Genomic DNA, 20,798 nt, shown 5'->3' on the forward strand with positions numbered 1-20,798 from the left:
AGGAAGTTTGGACTTTAGATGAAGCAATTGAATAGTGGAGGTCGATTGCAGTAAAAGGTATTTATTATAATTTCATAGATCTCAAGACAATGAAACATTTATTCATTTCATATATATACAAGGAGCGTGCACAGGAGCTAAGCATGACAAGTAGGAGAGTACATACATAGCAACACATGATCAAAATAATAGATGTATAGATAAATTACACCAGAGATGCCCTTCAGGGGATTGCTGACCAAATAGCACCCACATCTTACATGACATTTCAGAATAGGATGGCCTTGGACATGATTTTAGCGGAGAAGGGGGTTGTTTGTAAAATGATAGAAGGTACAGGGACATGCTATACATACATACCTGACAACACCGGACCAAAATGATAAGGTTACTCTGGCCATAAAAATGTTGGAAAGCCTATCAGTAGAGCTGAAGAAGAATTTGGGTATAGATCAGCCATGGGACCAGTGGTTTGGGTGGTTGGCAGAAGACCTTGGCTCGGATAGGTACTGTAATACTAGTTATTCTGGTCTTTCTAGCTACTATAGTATGTTGTGTTATTCCATGTGTAAAGAAATTCCTAGGCAAAACAGTCGACCAAGCGACCCCAGTGATGATACACCAGGATGCAGAAGATGAGGACTATGAGAAGCCCTATGCCCCATTACAATCCCTCCCCATATCTACAAATTATAATGTGCAAAGACTGTGGCAAGGGGGGTGATGGGCCAGCCATCACACGTCTAACGTACAGCAAGAAAAAAGTTCCAAGGCACATGAGGACAGATGAGTTAGACCACCTACTAGCAACAGAATAGGAAATAGACATTTCAAGGGGGGGGCTGTTATGGATTGTTTAATAGTTTGATTAAATTACTATTTTCTATTATGTCAAGATATATGCTGAATCTCCTTACTCAAAATGCTTCACCTAGAGACCCCCCTCCCATCGGAGTGAGTCCAGGAGTCCACAAGCCATAAGCAGAAAACCTGGATGAAACTGGCCAGACGACCCCTTAGATAAGGGTCCTCCATTCTCTTCTTGACAGCACAGAATACACCTGAGATGATGCTTTTGCAAATAATGAGTCACCTTCTACTATAAAGGGGGCTATATTCCCAGAGCAATAAAGGAAGCTTTTCACTGAACAGTGTGTGTCAGCGTACTCCTTCTAAACATGCATGCATGGACATTTGCATTAGACCAGGTGCAGATAACTCGGGCAGACATTTGTCTGGGATCCAAAACACTAGTACTGGCATCCTGCTGCTTATAAGACAAATCAAGTGTTCCTAGCACTTCAGCTACCCGGGGTCGGGTACGCCTGACCTTAGCAGGGGCCCCTCCTCCATCCTCTGAGCTCCCGGTCAGAGTGCCGCTGCTCTCTACAGGTTCGTATTCAGAGCCTGATTCTGTTAGTGAGGACTCCTCCTTCGCTCTCAGCTGTCATACTCAGAATCCTGTAGGCCTCTTCACTAGAGTACCTTTGTTGAGACATTTTGGCCACTAAATTCCCAGATACCTAGTGTGACTCATGGGAAAAAGAGCTCCTGGCTGTCAGGGACTGCTTGAACTACTACAAATGTAGCAAGGTCTCCGGCCTCGTTCAGTCTAATGAGAACCTCCAGGGTCAGAGATAGCTGACATCCTTCTGTATATGGTTGGCTGTGAGGCATAGTGGGTGAAAGGTGGAATTTATTGGGCGCCAGACACTTCTTGAATGCAAAAGAGATGTTTATTTCTCTTACAAACTTTTTGGGGGAAAGAGAGTAAGGGCCAGGACACCCTTATGTAGTTGCAAGTTCAATTAGCAGACTCCGAGACTTCAATAGGAAATCAGCCGTGCAGGGAAAGGCCTCCAGCAAGACGCCACATCTGCACGTGCAGGAATGCTGTCTCCTATGTCAACAGTCTTTAACAGTTCCTAACACAAAGCATAACAGTTCTTTCACTTTTACAACTTCTCCTTGTAGTTCTTCAGCCCACTGTGCTCCCAGTCTCTCACTAGACCTTCTGATTCACTGACTGAATCCCTTGAGCTTCTCCAATCTTCACGGTGGTATCTTCCTCAAGCGTCACCCCGGCCTCTTTGCTGGGACCCTAGCTTGGCAGTCCAGATACGTCTCAATTTTCCCCCCACTGGCCTGTTCGGTCCCTGGCTTGACACACAAGGCTGCTCTACAAGCATCACCTCCACTGGTTGGGTCCCTGGCTTTAAGTTTCCTGATTCTCCACCATGCCCGTCTGGTGAGAATACTGCTCTGGTACTTGCTTCAGTACTCACTGCGGTCCCTGGTAATAAGGTGGTTGGCCCTTTAGTGGCGTCAGCTTCACCTCCGACCAGGACAGATTCTCCAGGCAGCAGAACCATCACTTTTGGTTGGACTGCAAGCTGCAGTCCCAACCCTGTGCTGCTCTCTTACTTCTGGATAGGACCTCAGACAGCCAAGCAGCCAGATGTGCCCAGGATAGGCCCAATCTCCATTTAAGCAGCCCAGGGCATACGACAGACAGACGCCCAGGTGACACAGAACATCAATCACCTGACTCCAACCAAATATATAGGTTTTCCCAGCAGGCCAAGGGATTCAAGAAAACACCTGCTTATTGGCTGAAATACCCCATATACCCATAACCTGACCATAGGTTGTCTTTCTCATATCTAGTACCATCAACTGCCCGGCCACCTAGTCGTAGAAGAGAAAAGTGCAACAAGGCCAAACTTAGGGAGAAATCAATAGATCTCTAACAAACAACCAGGATGACCACTCCTGGCAAGTAAATTTGTGAGGAGCTCCCTGACTAAACTCCAGGGTGCTACACAAATAAAACTTACCTGCTAGTGCTAGAAGAGATCAGGCCTGATTCTGCCAACACTGCGGTTATGTGTGCAATGTATCAGAGGAGCCGGTGATCTACTGACACTGCACTTGTTGGGGGGCAGAAGGGCTGATCCTGCTAACGCTGCGTTATTAGGGACACTATACTAAGGGGGGACACTAATATAGTTCTGTTCATGATCAGGATATTGATCCATACAGACACTATACTAGTAATGGTGGTGATCAGGATATTGATCCATACAGACACTATACTAGTAATGGTGGTGATCAGGATATTGATCCATACAGACAATATACTAGTAATGGCGGTGATCAGGATATTGATCCATACAGACACTATACTAGTAATGGCAGTGATCAGGATATTGATCCATACAGACACTATACTAGTAATGTTGGTGATCAGGATATTGATCCATACAGACACTATACTAGTAATGGTGGTGATCAGGATCCTATAGTGTGAGTGTGATAGTGTGCGGACAATCTAATGCTAGCTGACCCTGGCACTATCTGATGTAACAAGTGACCCTAATACAGCGATTGGTTAATAATACTGTACACTGACGCTGTACTAATGGCACTGGTTGGCTGACAGGGGTGATCAAAGGGTGAATGAGGGCAATCAATGGGGTTAAATGTGCCAATCTAAGGTGTGTGGTGTAAAGTGTGGTGATTATACTCACAGTGTGGTGTTCTCTTCTCTTCCTGAACAGAAAAGGACTCGGGAAGAGAAGAAATCACAAGATAGCTCCCCGTGTTTACAAAATAAAACACAGGAGTGATTTGTCATTGGCTGCAGGTGATCAGCAGGGTACGGGGCAAAATCATTGGCTGGGACCTGCTGACAAACTTGTCCTACAGCCAATGACAGTGGAGGTTTCTGGGTGTGCGCGTGCATGGGTGCGGACCCAGAAGAAAGCCATGACATAAAAGAACATTACCAGACCTGTATGAGCCGCCCATCCATTGTATTTTTACATCACTTCATCCATGTCTTTGGTGATCTCTGATCTCCTTATCAGCTGTTTCTTCCATGATGAAGATCAGCCATGGAGTATATCTGAGGTGTATATCAGGGTGTGCTTCTTCCCCACATGAGAGCTGTGATGTCCAGCAACATTCATATAGAAGACATTTCCCACACTCAAGGCACTAATACACCTCGAGGGTTGTGTGGGATCCCTGATGTACAGGAAGACAGGACTTCAGTGAGGAACAATTCCCTCACTCAGGACAGGAATATGGCTTCTCCCCCGTGTGAGATCCCTGATGTCTGAAAAGATCAGACTTCACTGAAAAACATTTCCCGCAATCCAGGCAGGAAAAGGGCTTCTCTCCTGTGTGAGATCTCTGATGTATGGAAAGAAGGGTCTTCTGTGAAAAACATTTCCCGCACTCAGGACAGGAATACGGTTTCTCCCCCGTGTGAGATCTCTGATGTCTGTTAAGATCGGACTTCTGTAAAAAACATTTCCCGCACTCAGGACAGGAATACTGTTTCTCCCCTGTGTGAGATCTCTGGTGTGTGGAAAGAAGGTGTTTCTGTGAAAAACATTTCCCGCACTCAGGACAGGAATACGGCTTCTCCCCTGTGTGAGATCTCTGATGTCTGTTAAGATCGGACTTCTGTAAAAAACATTTCCCACACTCAGGACAGGAATACGGCTTCTCCCCCGTGTGAGATCTCTGATGTATGGAAAGAAGGTGTTTCTGTGAAAAACATTTCCCGCACTCAGGACAGGAATACGGCTTCTCCCCTGTGTGAGATCTCTGATGTCTGTTAAGATTGGACTTCTTTAAAAAACATTTCCCACACTCAGGACAGGAATACTGTTTCTCCCCTGTGTGAGATCTCTGGTGTATGGAAAGAAGGTTTTTCCGTGAAAAACATTTCCCACACTCAGGACAGGAATACGGCTTCTCCCCTGTGTGAGATCTCTGATGTGTGTTAAGATGGGACTTCTGTAAAAAACATTTCCCACACTCAGGGCAGGAATACGGCTTCTCCCCTGTGTGAGATCTCTGATGTCTGTTAAGATCGGACTTCTGTAAAAAACATTTCCCGCACTCAGGACAGGAATACAGCTTCTCCCCTGTGTGAAATCTCTGATGTGTGTTAAGATGGGACTTCTGTAAATAACATTTCCCACACTCAGGACAGGAATACGGCTTCTCCCCCGTGTGAGATCTCTGATGTGTGGAAAGTTGTGACTTCACTGAAAAACACTTTCCACACTCAGCACAGGAAAGTTGCTTCTGCCCCCCTGTGTGAGATCTCTGATGTATGGAAAGAAGGTTTTTCTGTGAAAAACATTTCCTGCACTCAGGACAGGAATACGGCTTTTCTCCTGTGTGAGATCTTTTATGTCTATTAAGCATGGATTTAAAACGGAAACACTTCCCACACTCTGTACAGGAAAAGCTCTTCTCTGTTGGAAGGACGGCCCCGTCCCTCACAGTCTGAGGTTCCTCAGGATAAGAGGAATACGATGGTCCGGCACCGTCCCGCACAGTCTGAGGTTCCTCGGGATAAGAGGAATACGATGGTCCGGCACCGTCCCTCACAGTCTGAGGTTCCTCAGGATAAGAGGAATACGATGGTCCGGCACCGTCCCTCACAGTCTGAGGTTCCTCAGGATGAGAGGAATACGATGGTCCGGCACCGTCCCTCACAGTCTGAGGTTCCTCAGGATGAGAGGAATACGATGGTCCATCTACACTGTGTGGTGCCGGATGGACATTTGAGGTAGTCGGGTTTTCTCCTGGACTATACTGTGTGATGTCCTCATCTTCTACTGTACAGTCTGGAGACAAAGTGAAAGGGAAGGGGGGTTAGATTGCGCTATGGACCGCTTAATTTAAGAGGTATTGGATTTATGCTGTAGGAAATGTATAAATTATAAAAAATGCATAAAAATGTATAAAAAATATATAATATGGGAAATTAGGTAAGAGCAGCCTCTATTTCCACCTTGACAGGTGGAAAGATACTAAAAAGGGGTGTAGAGGAATAGACCTGGCACTATACCCTTTCCTGCTGGAAATCTGTACGTTAGGATTCTATGGTATATAATTTCCAGCGTGCTGGCAATTAAATGAGAATAGTGAATATAGTAAAAGCAATGAAAACCACTAAGTAGCAAATATTTACCATAAATAGTTCTACCAATATGTTATTATTATTAAATAAATAAAGTGCAAGTGCAAATAAATTACATGTGCCACAATTCACATCCACAAACCATTATCTACGTTTGTAAGTAGTTTTAACCTATCTTTTCAAATAAATATGAACTTTTAAAACGTTATCACGCTATGGATATACCTTTCTTTTGACATACACAACGTGGTACACTACACTCACGGAAAAACGAGAGACCCCCAGCATTGTATCTGAAGCAAGCCAGAGAGCGACACAATAGCTGATATTGTGAAGGTCGATCCACCCCGGATGGGGTACTTTTTCCGGTGAGAGCATAATATAGATGTGACCACTGAACACGGGGAATATTATTGGAACCATCACCCCCCCCCCCTCCTCTTCCCTCACGCACGGAAGATTCCGCCACTCACTAGAGATTATTCACAATTTAAATGCATATGGTTCACTGTGAAAGTTAATCTTATTACTGTTTTTGGTTTGCACCGCACACGTTTATTTCATTTACAGTGTACTAGCTATCACGCTATTCTATCTTGATTATACTCAGCATGACACTTTTTGCAAAATACTTGATAGACTAAGCACAGTCACTACATTTAAAGGCAAGACCAAGCCATCACTTCTCGTTCTAATTTTTATTTTATCTTCCTATTCACTTTTTTTCCCTATTAATTTTTTCTATGAATGACAGTATATAGATTGTGGCACATGTAATTTATTTGCACTTGCACTTTATTTATTTAATAATAATAACATATTGGTAGAACTATTTATGGTAAATATTTGCTACTTAGTGGTTTTCATTGTTTTTACTATATTCACTATTCTCATTTAATTGCCAGCACGCTGGAAATTATATACCATAGAATCCTAACATACAGATTTCCAGCAGGAAAGGGTATAGCGCCAGGTCTATTCCTCTACACCCCTTTTTGGAGACAAAGTGAGACAATCCTCTGAGGTTTTCCTCATCTCCCGTCCATCTACTAAAATAGAAATACAAAGATTATTACTAGACATGAGCTGATTGGTTCCCCTAAACCAGGACTCCGCCCACATCAGGCAGCTTTGTCTCTGAGGATCTTACAATTCCCCCCTCAAGGTAACTAGTAAATGGGTCCTCTGATCTCCTACCAGATCATTTCTTTATTCATGGACCTTAGTCAGAGAGGGAGGAAACAACGAGAACTGTCTTCTATAGGAGTGACAGTGATGAGGGGATTATAGGACGAGTGTCCCCTCCCCCTCTATCACTCATTGCCATCTTCCCAACACAAGAAGTCCTGCACTTCCTTATTTAGTCCATGATTTAGTCATGAATAACAGCGGGGCTGAGCCCCACCAGAGGTCAGAGAGTGAGGATGGAGGGAGAACAACCAAGATGAAGACTGGACTGATCCTTTCTGTTTAAGGGTCCAAAGTCTGAGGATGTTATCACATTATTATCACCATGGAAAAGTCTGTGCTCCAATCACATCATCAGATATAAAATGTCCAGCTGGTAGGAAATGGGTGTAACAAAAGACAATACATATTATGTGTATATATAGCAGTGGGGGGAGAGGAGAGAGCAGAAGTCAGGACTATGTAATGTACAACATATTGTATAAGATACAACAGATAGGACTATATAGTATCAGAATGATGTAATGTACACCATAGAGTATAGTGCAGGGGTCAGGAGTATATAATGTACAATATAAAGTATACAGTGTAAGGGTCAGGACTCATAATATTGGTATTCAGTAATCAGTGGAAGATTATCGGAGAGAAATCCAGGAATACAGGACGGGGAACACAGCTCAGGAAAGTGACCAGGGGACTACAGGCTGATATCACCCATCCCCCGCCCTACTCTGGACCAATCAGTGAGCAGTATGGGTGGAGGAATGGATTTAGTGTTAATGACCCACCTGTGCTGATCTCTGTAGGAGTGTCCTCCTCTATAAATGTCCCCGTTATTCCATCCTCCTCCATAGACTGCTGATCATCCCTCACATACCTCTCTTCTTCTTCTGATTTCACCTCAAATTCTATATCCATTGGATCTCCACTCTAAACCAAGAAAATGAGAGAGAATATCATCTGTAAGATATAAGATTTATTATTGTGACATCACATAGAAAATCCAACCTTGTTTTATAAGCTCCATTCCATTACCTTGCAATATTGAGGGACGGTGTGATCTTCCTGTGTGGAATCCCGGGAATACAGAGGACGGGGACATCTCTCTGGTGGGTTCCCATTTCTGGATCCATCTGTAGGAAACACACACACTGACTGAATACATTGTTTCTATGTGTTTATCAGATGATGGGGGATCTAGGTGGAGCCTCCGTACTGCTCTCTCCTTTACAATAAAGTCTCCTCTTACCCGGTGATGTGAGGGGCGGCTGATTGTCCATCATGACGTCCTTGTAGAGATCCTTGTGTCCTTCTAAATACTCCCACTCCTCCATGGAGAAATAGACAGTGACATCCTGACACCTTATAGGAACCTGACACACACAATGATACAGTCACCATCCAGACACATCCCTTGTCTGTTACTGGATAATGTCCCACAATTCCCAGAATCCTCCTCACCTCTCCTGTCAGCAGCTCCATCATCTTCTTGGTGACTTCTAGAATCTTCTCCATGTTGTGTCTCTCAGGTTTTAGGGAGTCACATGGAGGCACTGTGATGGTCATATGATCACCTGACTTTACAAGGGGATATCTCTGTATTGGAGAACCAATAGGAATATCATGTCAGAATCCCGGAATCCTCCTCTCCTCTCCAGTCAGGTCTGTGTTTTATTAATAGAGATAAGAGTGATGTCATGTGACCTCCCAGAATCCTCCTCACCTCTCCAGTCAGGTCTGTGTATTATTAATAGAGATAAGAGTGATGTCATGTGACCTCCCAGAATCCTCCTCACCTCTCCGGTCAGGTCTGTGTTTTATTAATAGAGATAAGAGTGATGTCATGTGACCTCCCAGAATCCTCCTCACCTCTCCGGTCAGGTCTGTGTTTTATTAATAGAGATAAGAGTGATGTCATGTGACCTCCCAGAATCCTCCTCACCTCTCCGGTCAGGTCTGTGTTTTATTATTAGAGATAAGAGTGATGTCATGTGACCTCCCAGAATCCTCCTCACCTCTCCGGTCAGCAGGTAGATGATCTCCAGGGTGAGGTTTAGTATCTTCTCAGTCATGTGACTCCGGTCCGCCTCCATCCTCATTGGTGCCATCATCTATGAAGGTTTCCCTGTGGACAGATAACATTGATAACAGAGAATTATCTGGATGGTAATATGAAAGTCAGTATGTATTTAACTAGTTGCCGACCGCCCGACCGCCACAGTTATACGGCAGCAGAGTGGCTCTCCTGAGCAAATCGCCGTTCCTGCACATTGTGGGAGCGTGTCTGTGAATCGGGTGGATTCAATCTCTGCCAGTGACCCGCGATTGCCTTGTACACAGGCAGAATGTAAAGAAGGCATTCCCCGTTCTGCCTAGTGACATGTCAGCGATATATTGCATCCAGTGATTGGGAAAAGTGATTTCTGTCATGTCTCTGGTAGCCCATCCCCCCTACAGTTAGAACACGGTGAGGGAACGTAGTTAAGACATATGCTGTTTTAAATCTTTGATCTTGTAAGTGTGCCTGTTTTGGGGCTGTTTTCATGAAGTAACAAGCAGAGAACACTATGGAGTCTATGTTTGTGATTACATGTCAATAACAGATTTGAGAGAAGCGGAGCTGAGCTGTAGGTGGAGAGAGAAGGAGAGAGTTTCCTGAATGAAATCTATGTGAAGTTATCAGCACAAGCACCCAGCGGGGCGAGCGTAGGAGGATCGGCTGTTTTGGCGTGGATGAGAGAGATCATGAAGAAGCAAAAGAGTGACCATTATTTGAGTTTTTTATACTCATCTGTGAGGTGAGACGGCAATCTGGCTGGTGGTGGTGTGCAGATGATACTGGTCCCAGTGAGGATGGATGAGTACAGCGGGGCAGTGCCATCTTAAGACCATTATAGGCCCCCGGGTAATACAATGCACTGGGGCCCTGTCTACACAATCACGCACGATTGCCCATCAAATGAAGCTTTACTGTGCCTATGAATGCCGCCTCACTGTGCCCATGAATGCAGCCTCACTGTGCCTACCATTGCAGCCTCACTGTGCCCACCATTGCAGCCTCACTGTGCCCATCATTGCAGCATCACTGTGCCCACCATTGCAGCATCACTGTGCCCACCATTGCAGCATCACTGTGCCCACCATTGCAGCATCACTGTATCCATGAATGCAGCCTCAGTGTACCCACCATTACAGCCTCATTGTGCCCACCATTGCAGCATCACTGTGCCCACCATTGCAGCATCACTGTGCCCACCATTGCAGCATCACTGTGCCCACCATTACAGCATCACTGTACCCACCATTGCAGCCTCACTGTACCCAGCATTGAAGCATCACTGTGCCCACCATTGCAGCATCACTGTACCCATGAATGCAGCCTCATTGTACCCACCATTACAGCCTCATTGTGCCCACCATTGCAGCATCACTGTGCCCACCATTGCAGCATCACTGTACCCATGAATGCAGCCTCACTGTACCTACCATTACAGCCTCATTGTGCCCACCATTGCAGCATCACTGTGCCCACCATTGCAGCATCACTGTGCCCACCATTGCAGCATCACTGCGCCCACCATTGCAGCATCACTGCGCCCACCATTGCAGCATCACTGTGCCCACCATTGCAGCATCACTGTACCCACCATTGCAGCCTCACTGTACCCAGCATTGCAGCATCACTGTGCCCACCATTGCAGCATGACTGTACCCATGAATGCAGCCCCACTGTACCCACCATTGCAGCCTCATTGTGCCCACCATTGCAGCCTCACTGTACCCACCATTGCAGCCTCACTGTACCCATCATTGCAGCATCACTGTGCCCACCATTGCAGCATCACTGTGCCCACCATTGCAGCATCACTGTACCCATGAATGCAGCCTCACTGTACCCACCATTACAGCCTCATTGTGCCCACCATTGCAGCATCACTGTACCCATCATTGCAGCATCACTGTACCCACCATTGCAGCATCACTGTACCCATCATTGCAGCATCACTGTACCCATCATTGCAGCATCACTGTACCCATCATTGCAGCATCACTTTACCCACCATTGCAGCATCACTGTGCCCACCATTGCAGCATCACTGTACCCACCATTGCAGCCTCATTGTGCCCACCATTGCAGCCTCACTGTACCCACCATTGCAGCCTCACTGTACCCATCATTGCAGCATCACTGTGCCCACCATTGCAGCATCACTGTGCCCACCATTGCAGCATCACTGTACCCACCATTGCAGCATCACTGTGCCCACCATTGCAGCATCACTGTGCCCACCATTGCAGCATCACTGTGCCCACCATTGCAGCATCACTGTACCCATGAATGCAGCCTCACTGTACCCACCATTACAGCCTCATTGTGCCCACCATTGCAGCATCACTGTGCCCACCATTGCAGCATCACTGTACCCATCATTGCAGCATCACTGTACCCACCATTGCAGCATCACTGTGCTCACCATTGCAGCATCACTGTGCCCACCATTGCAGCATCACTTTGCCCACCATTGCAGCATCACTGTACCCACCATTGCAGCCTCACTGTGCCCATCATTGCAGCATCACTGTGCCCATCATTGCAGCATCACTGTACCCATGAATGCAGCCTCACTGTACCCACCATTGCAGCCTCATTGTGCCCACCATTGCAGCCTCACTGTACCCACCATTGCAGCATCACTGTACCCACCATTGCAGCATCACTGTACCCACCATTGCAGCCTCACTGTACCCACCATTGCAGCATCACTGTGCCCACCATTGCAGCCTCACTGTACCCATGAATGGAGCATCACTGTACCCACCATTTCAGCCTCATTGTGTCCACATTGCAGCATCACTGTGACCACCATTGCAGCATCACTGTGCCCACCATTGCAGCATCACTGTGCCAATTAATACAGACTCACCATTGCCTGGTAACAAAAACACAGCGGGCATCTCCTCCTGTGTATCATGGAGTTGGCTGGATCTTTCTTCGGCAGCCGTGCTGTAACAAGGTCCCACCCCCCTAGACAGGCTTGTGTGATAGGCAGAACACCGATTCAATCTACTATTACACGAGCCGGTCTAGGGAGGCGGGACCTTGTTACAGTGCAGCCGCCGAACACAGATCCAGCCAGCTCCGTAAAACACAGAAGAAGGAGGAGAGATGGAAAGAGCGGAGCGCTGCAGCCGCAACTCAAAGCGGCCCCAAGGCAGATGGCCTACTGGGAAATTTCCCGGTATCCCGGTAGGCCAGCCCGGTCCTGGCTGGAGTCGTTGAACAGGTGGGGCCCCCGGGCAACTGAACAGTGTGCCCATGCAAAAAGACGGCCCTGCAGCGGGGGATGGTCTCACACACTGAATGTGTCTGGTGGTGTGTCACATGATACTGGTCCCAGTGAGGACGGATGAGCACAGTTTGATATAAACGAGTTCTCTATCAACACTGATGTTATATAACACATGAAATCTTATATATATGGACTGCTTGCACTGTGCTTTTAATTACGTATATAAGAATACACTGTAGGGAATATTGCATTTAGTTATTTCCATTTTATTTATTGGTGTTTCAAAGAATGATATATAGGTTATACAGCGCTGCACTATTATTTATTATTATTATTATTATTATTATTTAAGGTACTTATATAGCGCCATCAATTTACACAGAACTTTACATATACATTGTACATTCACATCGGTCCCTACCCTCAAGGAGCTTACAATCTAAGGTCCCTAACCCACATTCATACACTAGGACCAATTTAGACAGCATCTAATAACAACATGTCTTTGTAGTGTGGGAGGAAACCCAGACAGGTACAGGGAATAGAACTGTGTAAAATGTGTGTGGTGGATCACTGCGAGTGTCACAGCAGCTGTCAACGTTTCTTTATCATTTTTATTTGTTATAATTGTTGCACTTTTAGATTGTTATTATACACTTTATATTAACCCCTTGATCAACCCCTAGTGTTAACCCCTTCCCTGCCAGTGTCATTTTCACATCGATCAGTACATTTTTATAGCTCTGATCAATGTAATAATGTCACTTCTCCCCAAAAAGTGTCATTTGGGGTCAGATTTGTCCGCCGCAATGTTGCAGTCCCATTAAAAAATTGCAGATCGCCGCCATTAGTAGTAAAATCAATAAAAAATAAATAAAAGGTCCCGAAATCTATCCCTTACTTTATAAATGCGATAACCAATCAATATAATAATATATATATATATATATATATATATATATATATATATATATATATATATGTTATAATATAATTTTTTTTAACAAAAATATTTAGAATACATCGGCCTAAACTGAGGAATACATTTGTTTTTTATATTGTTTGGGGATATGTATTATAGGAAAAGTAAAAGAAAAATGTTTTGTTTTTTCAAAATTGTCGCTCTTTGTGAAAAAAAAATAAATAAATAAAAAAGGCGCAGATGTGATTAAATACTGCCAAAATAAAATTCTATTTGTGGGGAAAAAAGGACATAAATTATGTTTGGGTACAACGTCGCACGACCGCGCAACTGTCAGTTAAAGCGACGCAGTGCCGAATCGCAAAAAATGGCCTGGTCATTAAGGGGGGTAAATCCTTCCGGGGCTGAAGTGGTGTTAAGCACTATGGTCCCCAGTGGGAAAATATTTAATCTGGACAGTTTAGTGTTCACTATGATTCTTGGGGTCCGGGAGTCTCGTAAAATGTGGCCTCCTGGATCACAAATTCCATTCTCTATGTTGGGTGTGAGATGAGGAGGAGATCCAGGAATCAGGATAAAGGTCAGGACAAGCAACAGACGAGCGCATCCAAGAGATGAAGCCGGGGTCACTACACAGAAAATCAATCCAAGGAAACAACAGGCAGGACGAGGAATAGCAAGAAGGAGCTCAGAGACAAATGAGAATATTGCTCAGCCAATGGGAGATGATCTCAGCATGACTTACATAATGAAGGAGATGAGGGGGAGGGGAGGAAGTCACTTATGGTGACCATAGAGACATGGAAATTCAGCTGGTTCAGCAGGGATCGGTCACATTTCCATCCATGTGTGGTCACTGCCGGATAAAAGTCACTCCATCAGCGGCTGCAGCCAATAGCTTCATCACTGATCTGTGTATTCTGAGAGCGGAGGAGCGCCCCCCCATTGTCAGAATACAATAGTGCAGCGGGGAGGATTCCCCCATCCCCCTCCAATGTGTGGATGGGGGAATCACTTCTGTTTTTTCCTCTCATCCCTCTGGATGAACGATAAAACTGAACCATGTATGGCCAGATTTGGAGGGAAGAAATATTCATCATCAACTGATCCCCCTGAAGGGGTTAATCTAGGCCTCCACACTATATATGTGTGTATCATCATCTGCTGGAGATAAAAAACATCACAGTGACTATGGAGGAAGAGGACGGACATGACGGGGGGGTTACTGGGTGTAAATAGAAAAGAAGATCTTATTACCTCCTCTACTGCCTCTTCCAGCAACGTCTTCTCTCTACTTCCTCCTGACTCACCTCTCACCCGGAACTTCCTGTCAGTACCTGACATCACTTCCTGTCTTCCATAGAGACTTCCTGTCTTGGTAGAAGTGAGATCACCACCTTGTGGAGCTCAGAGGAATTTTAGAAACAGCTCACAGTGTGAACACGGCCTTGTGCTGTGTGTGTATGTACTGTATATCCTTATAGATGGGTCATCTCCAGTCCCACCAAGGGGGATAGAAATATATTACTGCTCGTTTTTATTTTGGACCCTTTGATTTTGCAGTAAAAATGATGTCAGATTTAGTCATGTAGAACATCTGTTATATGGATAAAAAGAGCCCCAGCCAAGAGTAAAGGGTGGAAATGGCTCCTGATTCCCAGATTTGGGCAATTATGTCACCAATATAAATAGAATAAAACCTGCGCTATGTGTAACAACTAGGGTTGCCACCTTTTCTTCAAGTCAAACCCGAACACTTTAGCAGCACACAGAATTTTTATTTATTTTTTTAATATAAACTATACATATATTTTGCTATTAAATCCTTTGATCCATGTCTCCTGGGGCAGGACCCGGGTCCCCAAACACTTTTTAGGTGAGTAAGGCCGCGTACACACGGGCGGATTGTCTGCCCAACTAAGTTCGTCAGACAATCCGACAGACAGTCCGTCCAACTTTCGAATGAACGGACTTGACCACACACGATGAACAGACAGTCCGCCGAAAGCTTGCGCGATGACGTGTATTGCACGTACGACGGGACTAGAAATTCGACGTCCAATACACTGCAATGCAACCTTCGGCCGTGTAAATAGCAGACTGTACGTCAGTCCCTATACTGCTGAAGGACTGCTGCAGTATAGGGCAGCGGTCAGCAGTGGTGCACCTCAACCCTATCTATTGTGGACCGATAGCGGTCCTTACAGAACAGCAGACTGTACCGCACTCAACCCTATGTACTGTAGCACCCTTAACCAAGTTACCAGTCCTTATAAGGACCTTTGTGGACCAAGTAGGTTGTGAGTGACTGATTAGCAGACTGTACGTCAGTCCCTATACTGCTGAAGGACTGCTGCAGTATAGGGCAGCGATCAGCAGTGGTGCACCTCAAGCCTATCTATTGTGGACCGATAGCGGTCCTTACAGAACAGCAGACTGTACCTCACTCAACCCTATGTACTGTAGCACCCTTCACCAAGTTACCAGTCCTTATAAGGACCTTTGTGGACCAAGTAGGTTGTGTGTGACTGATTAGCAGACTGTACGTCAGTCCCTATACTGCTGAAGGACTGCTGCAGTATAGGGCAGCGGTCAGCAGTGGTGCACCTCAACCCTATCTATTGTGGACCGATAGAGGTCCTTACAGAACAGCAGACTGTACCGCACTCAACCCTATGTACTGTAGCACCCTACACAGACCAAGTTACCAGTCCTGATAAAGAGCTTTGTGGAACAAGTGAGTTGTGAATGATTAGCAGACTGCAGCAGAAGGGCAGCAGTCAAGTATAATATTCTTTCTATATTTGGAAGAAAGAATATTATACGTGTACAAGCCTATTACCATACCACTGATACCAGTCCTGAAAAGAACCTTTGTGGAACTAATAGTAACAGCAACTCTTTAAACTGACCCTCACTGCCTGACACACTGCTTCCTTCCTGTCCCTATACAAACTGGCAAAACAGAGGAGACTGGAACAATTACTGGTTACTCGAATAGCTCTTTTGTGGACCTGATAGTAACAGCTAATGATGATGATGATGATGATGACTAATCTGGCTGTCCCTAAAATAGCAGCAGACACAGCGCTCTGTCCCTTTCTCTAAACTGACAAAAGACACTCAGGCTGCTGCAACAATCAGTAGCACAGCAAACCTATATACACCTAACACCTATACCAGTCCTGAAAATAACTTTTGTGTACCAAATAGCTAGCGTTTTATCTGTCCCTGCTCCAAACAGCAACCTTTCCCTATAGTGACAGAAGAAAGAATGTAAAATGGCCGCCGGATCGGGTGTATTTATAAGTTAGGGGGAATGTCCAAGTGTCCATGTGCTGTCATGTCTCAATTGGCTGTCCTGTACCCCATGATGGATGTGTCATAAGGTCAAAGTTCCTTTACACAGTAAAAACACGGAAGTCCGCCGGGCGAACAACGCCGATAGTCCGCCGAACTGGCGGACCTGTACAGCCAAAATTCGCCGCGAAACGACCGCCGGGCGAACTGTTCGGCCATCACTACTGGTGACTACTCTATATAGATTGGTTGGGTTTTCCGTTTCCCATAAGCTGCATTAATCCTGGTTGGAATATCAGGGCCTGTCCTTGAAGACTGTTCGGGGAAGGGTGGTTCTCCCTCTGGGGACAAAACCTTGCTATACAGGCTCAGGTGGGTTTGTTCAGGTCACTGCTAAAAAGTCCCTCTATTTATTTTCACCTTAGGGTCTTGGGAAGTAGGTTTCCTTTTTTCCAAGTTCCATTCCAGGCCTTTACTGCGGAATGTCCTGATGTCATGGGATGGGAGGGCACACTCGTTTGATTTTTCATTATATCTTCACTCCGGCAAACTTTGATCTGGACTGGTGGTCGCCTCTGTGACTGTTTTCTCCCTTTTGATACAATATTGTAGCTGGGGCTTTCACTTACCAATGCCCTGATACCGGCTTATTCTTTTTTTCCTGCATTGATTGACATGGCTTAAGGCCCCTGTGAAGGTTCTCTAACACAGTGGCTGGACATTTGTAACTCATTGGGAAGCCCCAGAAGTAAGGTTGTCCAGGAGGGATTGGATTTCACTGTCTTGGGAGGATCTTTGTGTTCACCCTCTAGCAGCCTCTCAACCCTCCAGGAATGGAAATTTGCCAGGTGGATTTTCTTCAGCTGCCAGCAGTTGTCTTTGGAGTGAGCACTTTATTCAGAGGTGTTCCAGAGCACTGTTGATGGTGGGGCTCACATCTGAAGTCCAGGTTCAATGGGGATTGGGCAAGTTTGGCTTAAGACCAGGGTTCTTCATGCATCTGGTTAGTTGCTCTGGTGACATTGTGGGATCAATTATCCCTGCTTCTACCTTTCCTTCTCGACAGCCTTCCCTCATTTGCTTTATGGGATTCAGGTGCAGGAAACTCAGGTACTTGGATTAGGAGAACATGGTGTTCCAACTTTGTGACTTGTCACTGAACAGTGCTTGGATCTCCAGATAATCAAGCCCTGCCATTGCAAGGCCTGATTTCTCTAGACTTATGATATTAGTGGGCATACCAGATTGGCTATTGCAGCCAAAAAGGTTTTAAGAGATGGGTGTGTTGACCTTTTGTTTCTGCTCTTTTGAAGACTACGGCCGCGTACACACGGGCGGACTGTTCGCCCAACCTTGTCCGCTGAACAGTGTTTGGGCGGACAGTCCGCCCGTGTGTGGGCTTTCAGCGGACAGTTTCAGCGGACAGTTGGACGGACAAAGTCTTTCGGAAATTCCGAAAAACTGTCCGCTGAAACTGTGTTTGAGCGAACAGTCCGCCCGTGTGTAGGCTACTTTCGAAATGAGCAAACTGTTCCCGCTCGGAAAGTCCGCCCATTTCGAGCGTGTGTACAGGTAGGCGGGGCCCGCGAAGGAGACATCGCGGGCTCCGCCGCCTGGAATGGGCTTAAAGGGGAACCCCAACGCCGAAAAAAATCGGCGTGGGGGTTCCCCCAAAGTCCACAACAGACCCTTGTCCGAGCACGCTACCCGGCCGGCCAGGAAAGGGGGGCGAGCGAGCGCGCCCCCCCTCCTGAGCCGTACCAGGCCGCGTGCCCTCAACATGGGGGGGTGCCTTGGGGAAGGGGGGGCCGCGTGGCCCCCCCACCCCAAAGCACCTTGTCCCCATGTTGATGAGGACAAGGGCCTCTTCCCGACAACCCTGGCCGTTGGTTGTCGGGGTCTGCAGGCGGGGGGCTTATCGGAATCCGGGAGCCCCCTTTAAGAAGGGGGCCCCCGGATACCGGCCCCCCACCCTATGTGAATGAGTATGGGGTACAATGTACCCCTACCCATTCACCTGTGAAATAAAGTACAAAAAAAAACACAACACAGGGAAAAAATATTTTATTGCACAGCTCCGGGGGTCTTCCGTCTTCGGGGGTCTTCTCGCCGGACTCCTCCGCTATCTGTGTGTAGCTCTTTTACTAGCGGAGGAGTCCGGCTTTCTTCCTCCCCGCCGCCGGCCTCTTCTCCCGACTTCGGGGGTCTTGTCCCCCTCTTCGGTTCTTCTGCCGGGCCACCGCGCCTTCTTGTAGCTCTTTTGCAGGCGGTGGCCCGGTCTTCTGTCGCCGCTGCCTTCCGTTCTTCTGTCGCCGCCTTCGGTTCTTCTGCCGGGCCACCACGCCTTCTTGTAGCTCTTTTACAGGCGGTGGCCCGGTCTTCTGTCGCCGCTGTCGCCGCTGTCGTCGTCGCCGCCGCCGCCGCCGCCGCCTTCCGTTCTTGTTCTTCTTCTTGTTGTTCTTCTTCTTCTCCTGGAGATGTTGACTCGACGAGCTCTCCGGCCGGAATGCCAGAGCCGCGCTGTGCGGTCACTTATATAGTGACAATGGGGCGGTGTCACATGGTATATGTCACATGGGTTGGTCACATGGGTTGATGTCACATGGGGACTATGACATCGTAAGGGGGCGGGGTCACCATGTGACCAACCCATGTGACATATACCATGTGACACCGCCCCATTGTCACTATATAAGTGACCGCACAGCGCGGCTCTGGCATTCCGGCCGGAGAGCTCGTCGAGTCAACATCTCCTGGGGAAGAAGAAGAAGAACAAGAAGAACAAGAACGGAAGGCGGCGGCGGCGGCGACGACAGCGGCGACAGAAGACCGGGCCACCGCCTGTAAAAGAGCTACAAGAAGGCGCGGTGGCCCGGCAGAAGAACCGAAGGCGGCGACAGAAGAACGGAAGGCAGCGGCGACAGAAGACCGGGCCACCGCCTGCAAAAGAGCTACAAGAAGGCGCGGTGGCCCGGCAGAAGAACCGAAGAGGGGGACAAGACCCCCGAAGTCGGGAGAAGAGGCCGGCGGCGGGGAGGAAGAAAGCCGGACTCCTCCGCTAGTAAAAGAGCTACACACAGATAGCGGAGGAGTCCGGCGAGAAGACCCCCGAAGACGGAAGACCCCCGGAGCTGTGCAATAAAATATTTTTTCCCTGTGTTGTGTTTTTTTTTGTACTTTATTTCACAGGTGAATGGGTAGGGGTACATTGTACCCCATACTCATTCACATAGGGTGGGGGGCCGGTATCCGGGGGCCCCCTTCTTAAAGGGGGCTCCCGGATTCCGATAAGCCCCCCGCCTGCAGACCCCGACAACCAACGGCCAGGGTTGTCGGGAAGAGGCCCTTGTCCTCATCAACATGGGGACAAGGTGCTTTGGGGTGGGGGGGCCGCGCGGCCCCCCCTTCCCCAAGGCACCCCCCCATGTTGAGGGCACGCGGCCTGGTACGGCTCAGGAGGGGGGGCGCGCTCGCTCGCCCCCCTTTCCTGGCCGGCCGGGTAGCGTGCTCGGACAAGGGTCTGGTGTGGACTTTGGGGGAACCCCCACGCCGATTTTTTCCGGCGTTGGGGTTCCCCTTTAAGCCCATTCCAGGCGGCGGAGCCCGCGACGTCTCCTTCGCGGGCCCCGCCTACCTGTACACGCGCTCGAAATGGGCGGATTTGCCTCCTCCTTACGTGGGCGAGTCCGTTCATTTCAAAAGTTGAGCGAACTGTTTGGCAAACAGTTCGCTGAAACAGTCCGCTCGTGTGTGGGCAAGTCCGCTCATGCAAATTTTGAGCGGACTGTTTGCCGAAACTGTTTGACGGACAAGGTTGGGCAAACAGTCCGCGCGTGTGTACGCGGCCTAAGAAAGACAAGGCGAGGAATAATTCCCACAGGTCTTGGCAATTGTATGTTTCTTGGTGTTAGCCTAAGGGGTTTCTTTCTTGTTGTGGGCCAGAATTTGGATTCCTCCAAAAGTGTTAATTTGTGTCTGGCCTTGTGTATGATCAAGTGTCCGATTTAGGCCTTGGTAGTCTCATCTTTCAGAGGTTGATTGTTTTGCTATTTCTTGGTGCATGCCTTTGTACTAGATGTTGCACACATTGGTCCTCTGGTCAGCCTGCAGTTAGAGCCATGGAATCTTAATCTGGTTCTTTCTGTTTTTA

At 47.3% G+C, this 20,798-nt stretch overlaps 3 protein-coding genes across 9 annotated transcripts in view; 1 reads left to right on the plus strand and 2 right to left on the minus strand.

The window, feature by feature from the left end:
- LOC143989570 (uncharacterized) overlaps positions 1-20,798 on the plus strand; it is a 146,520-nt gene that overhangs the window by 114,085 nt on the left and 11,637 nt on the right. The window lies entirely within an intron of this gene.
- Positions 1-20,798, minus strand: part of LOC143989636 (uncharacterized) — a 353,768-nt gene that overhangs the window by 91,557 nt on the left and 241,413 nt on the right. The gene's annotated exons all lie outside the window — the stretch shown is intronic.
- Positions 46-8,599, minus strand: LOC143989607 (uncharacterized). The gene is made up of 4 exons (XM_077489824.1): positions 8,385-8,599; positions 8,171-8,268; positions 7,924-8,065; positions 46-5,651 (listed from the first exon to the last, which is right to left on the minus strand). The coding sequence occupies exons 1-4, from the start codon at positions 8,467-8,469 to the stop codon at positions 4,072-4,074; spliced, it is 1,905 nt and encodes a 634-aa protein (XP_077345950.1). The 5' UTR covers positions 8,470-8,599; the 3' UTR covers positions 46-4,071.

Source organism: Lithobates pipiens, unplaced genomic scaffold, assembly GCF_037356315.1.
Source record: "Lithobates pipiens isolate NorthernLeopardFrog02 unplaced genomic scaffold, aLitPip1_a1.2 Scaffold_18, whole genome shotgun sequence".
In the NCBI taxonomy this organism is placed as follows: Eukaryota; Metazoa; Chordata; class Amphibia; order Anura; family Ranidae; genus Lithobates; species Lithobates pipiens.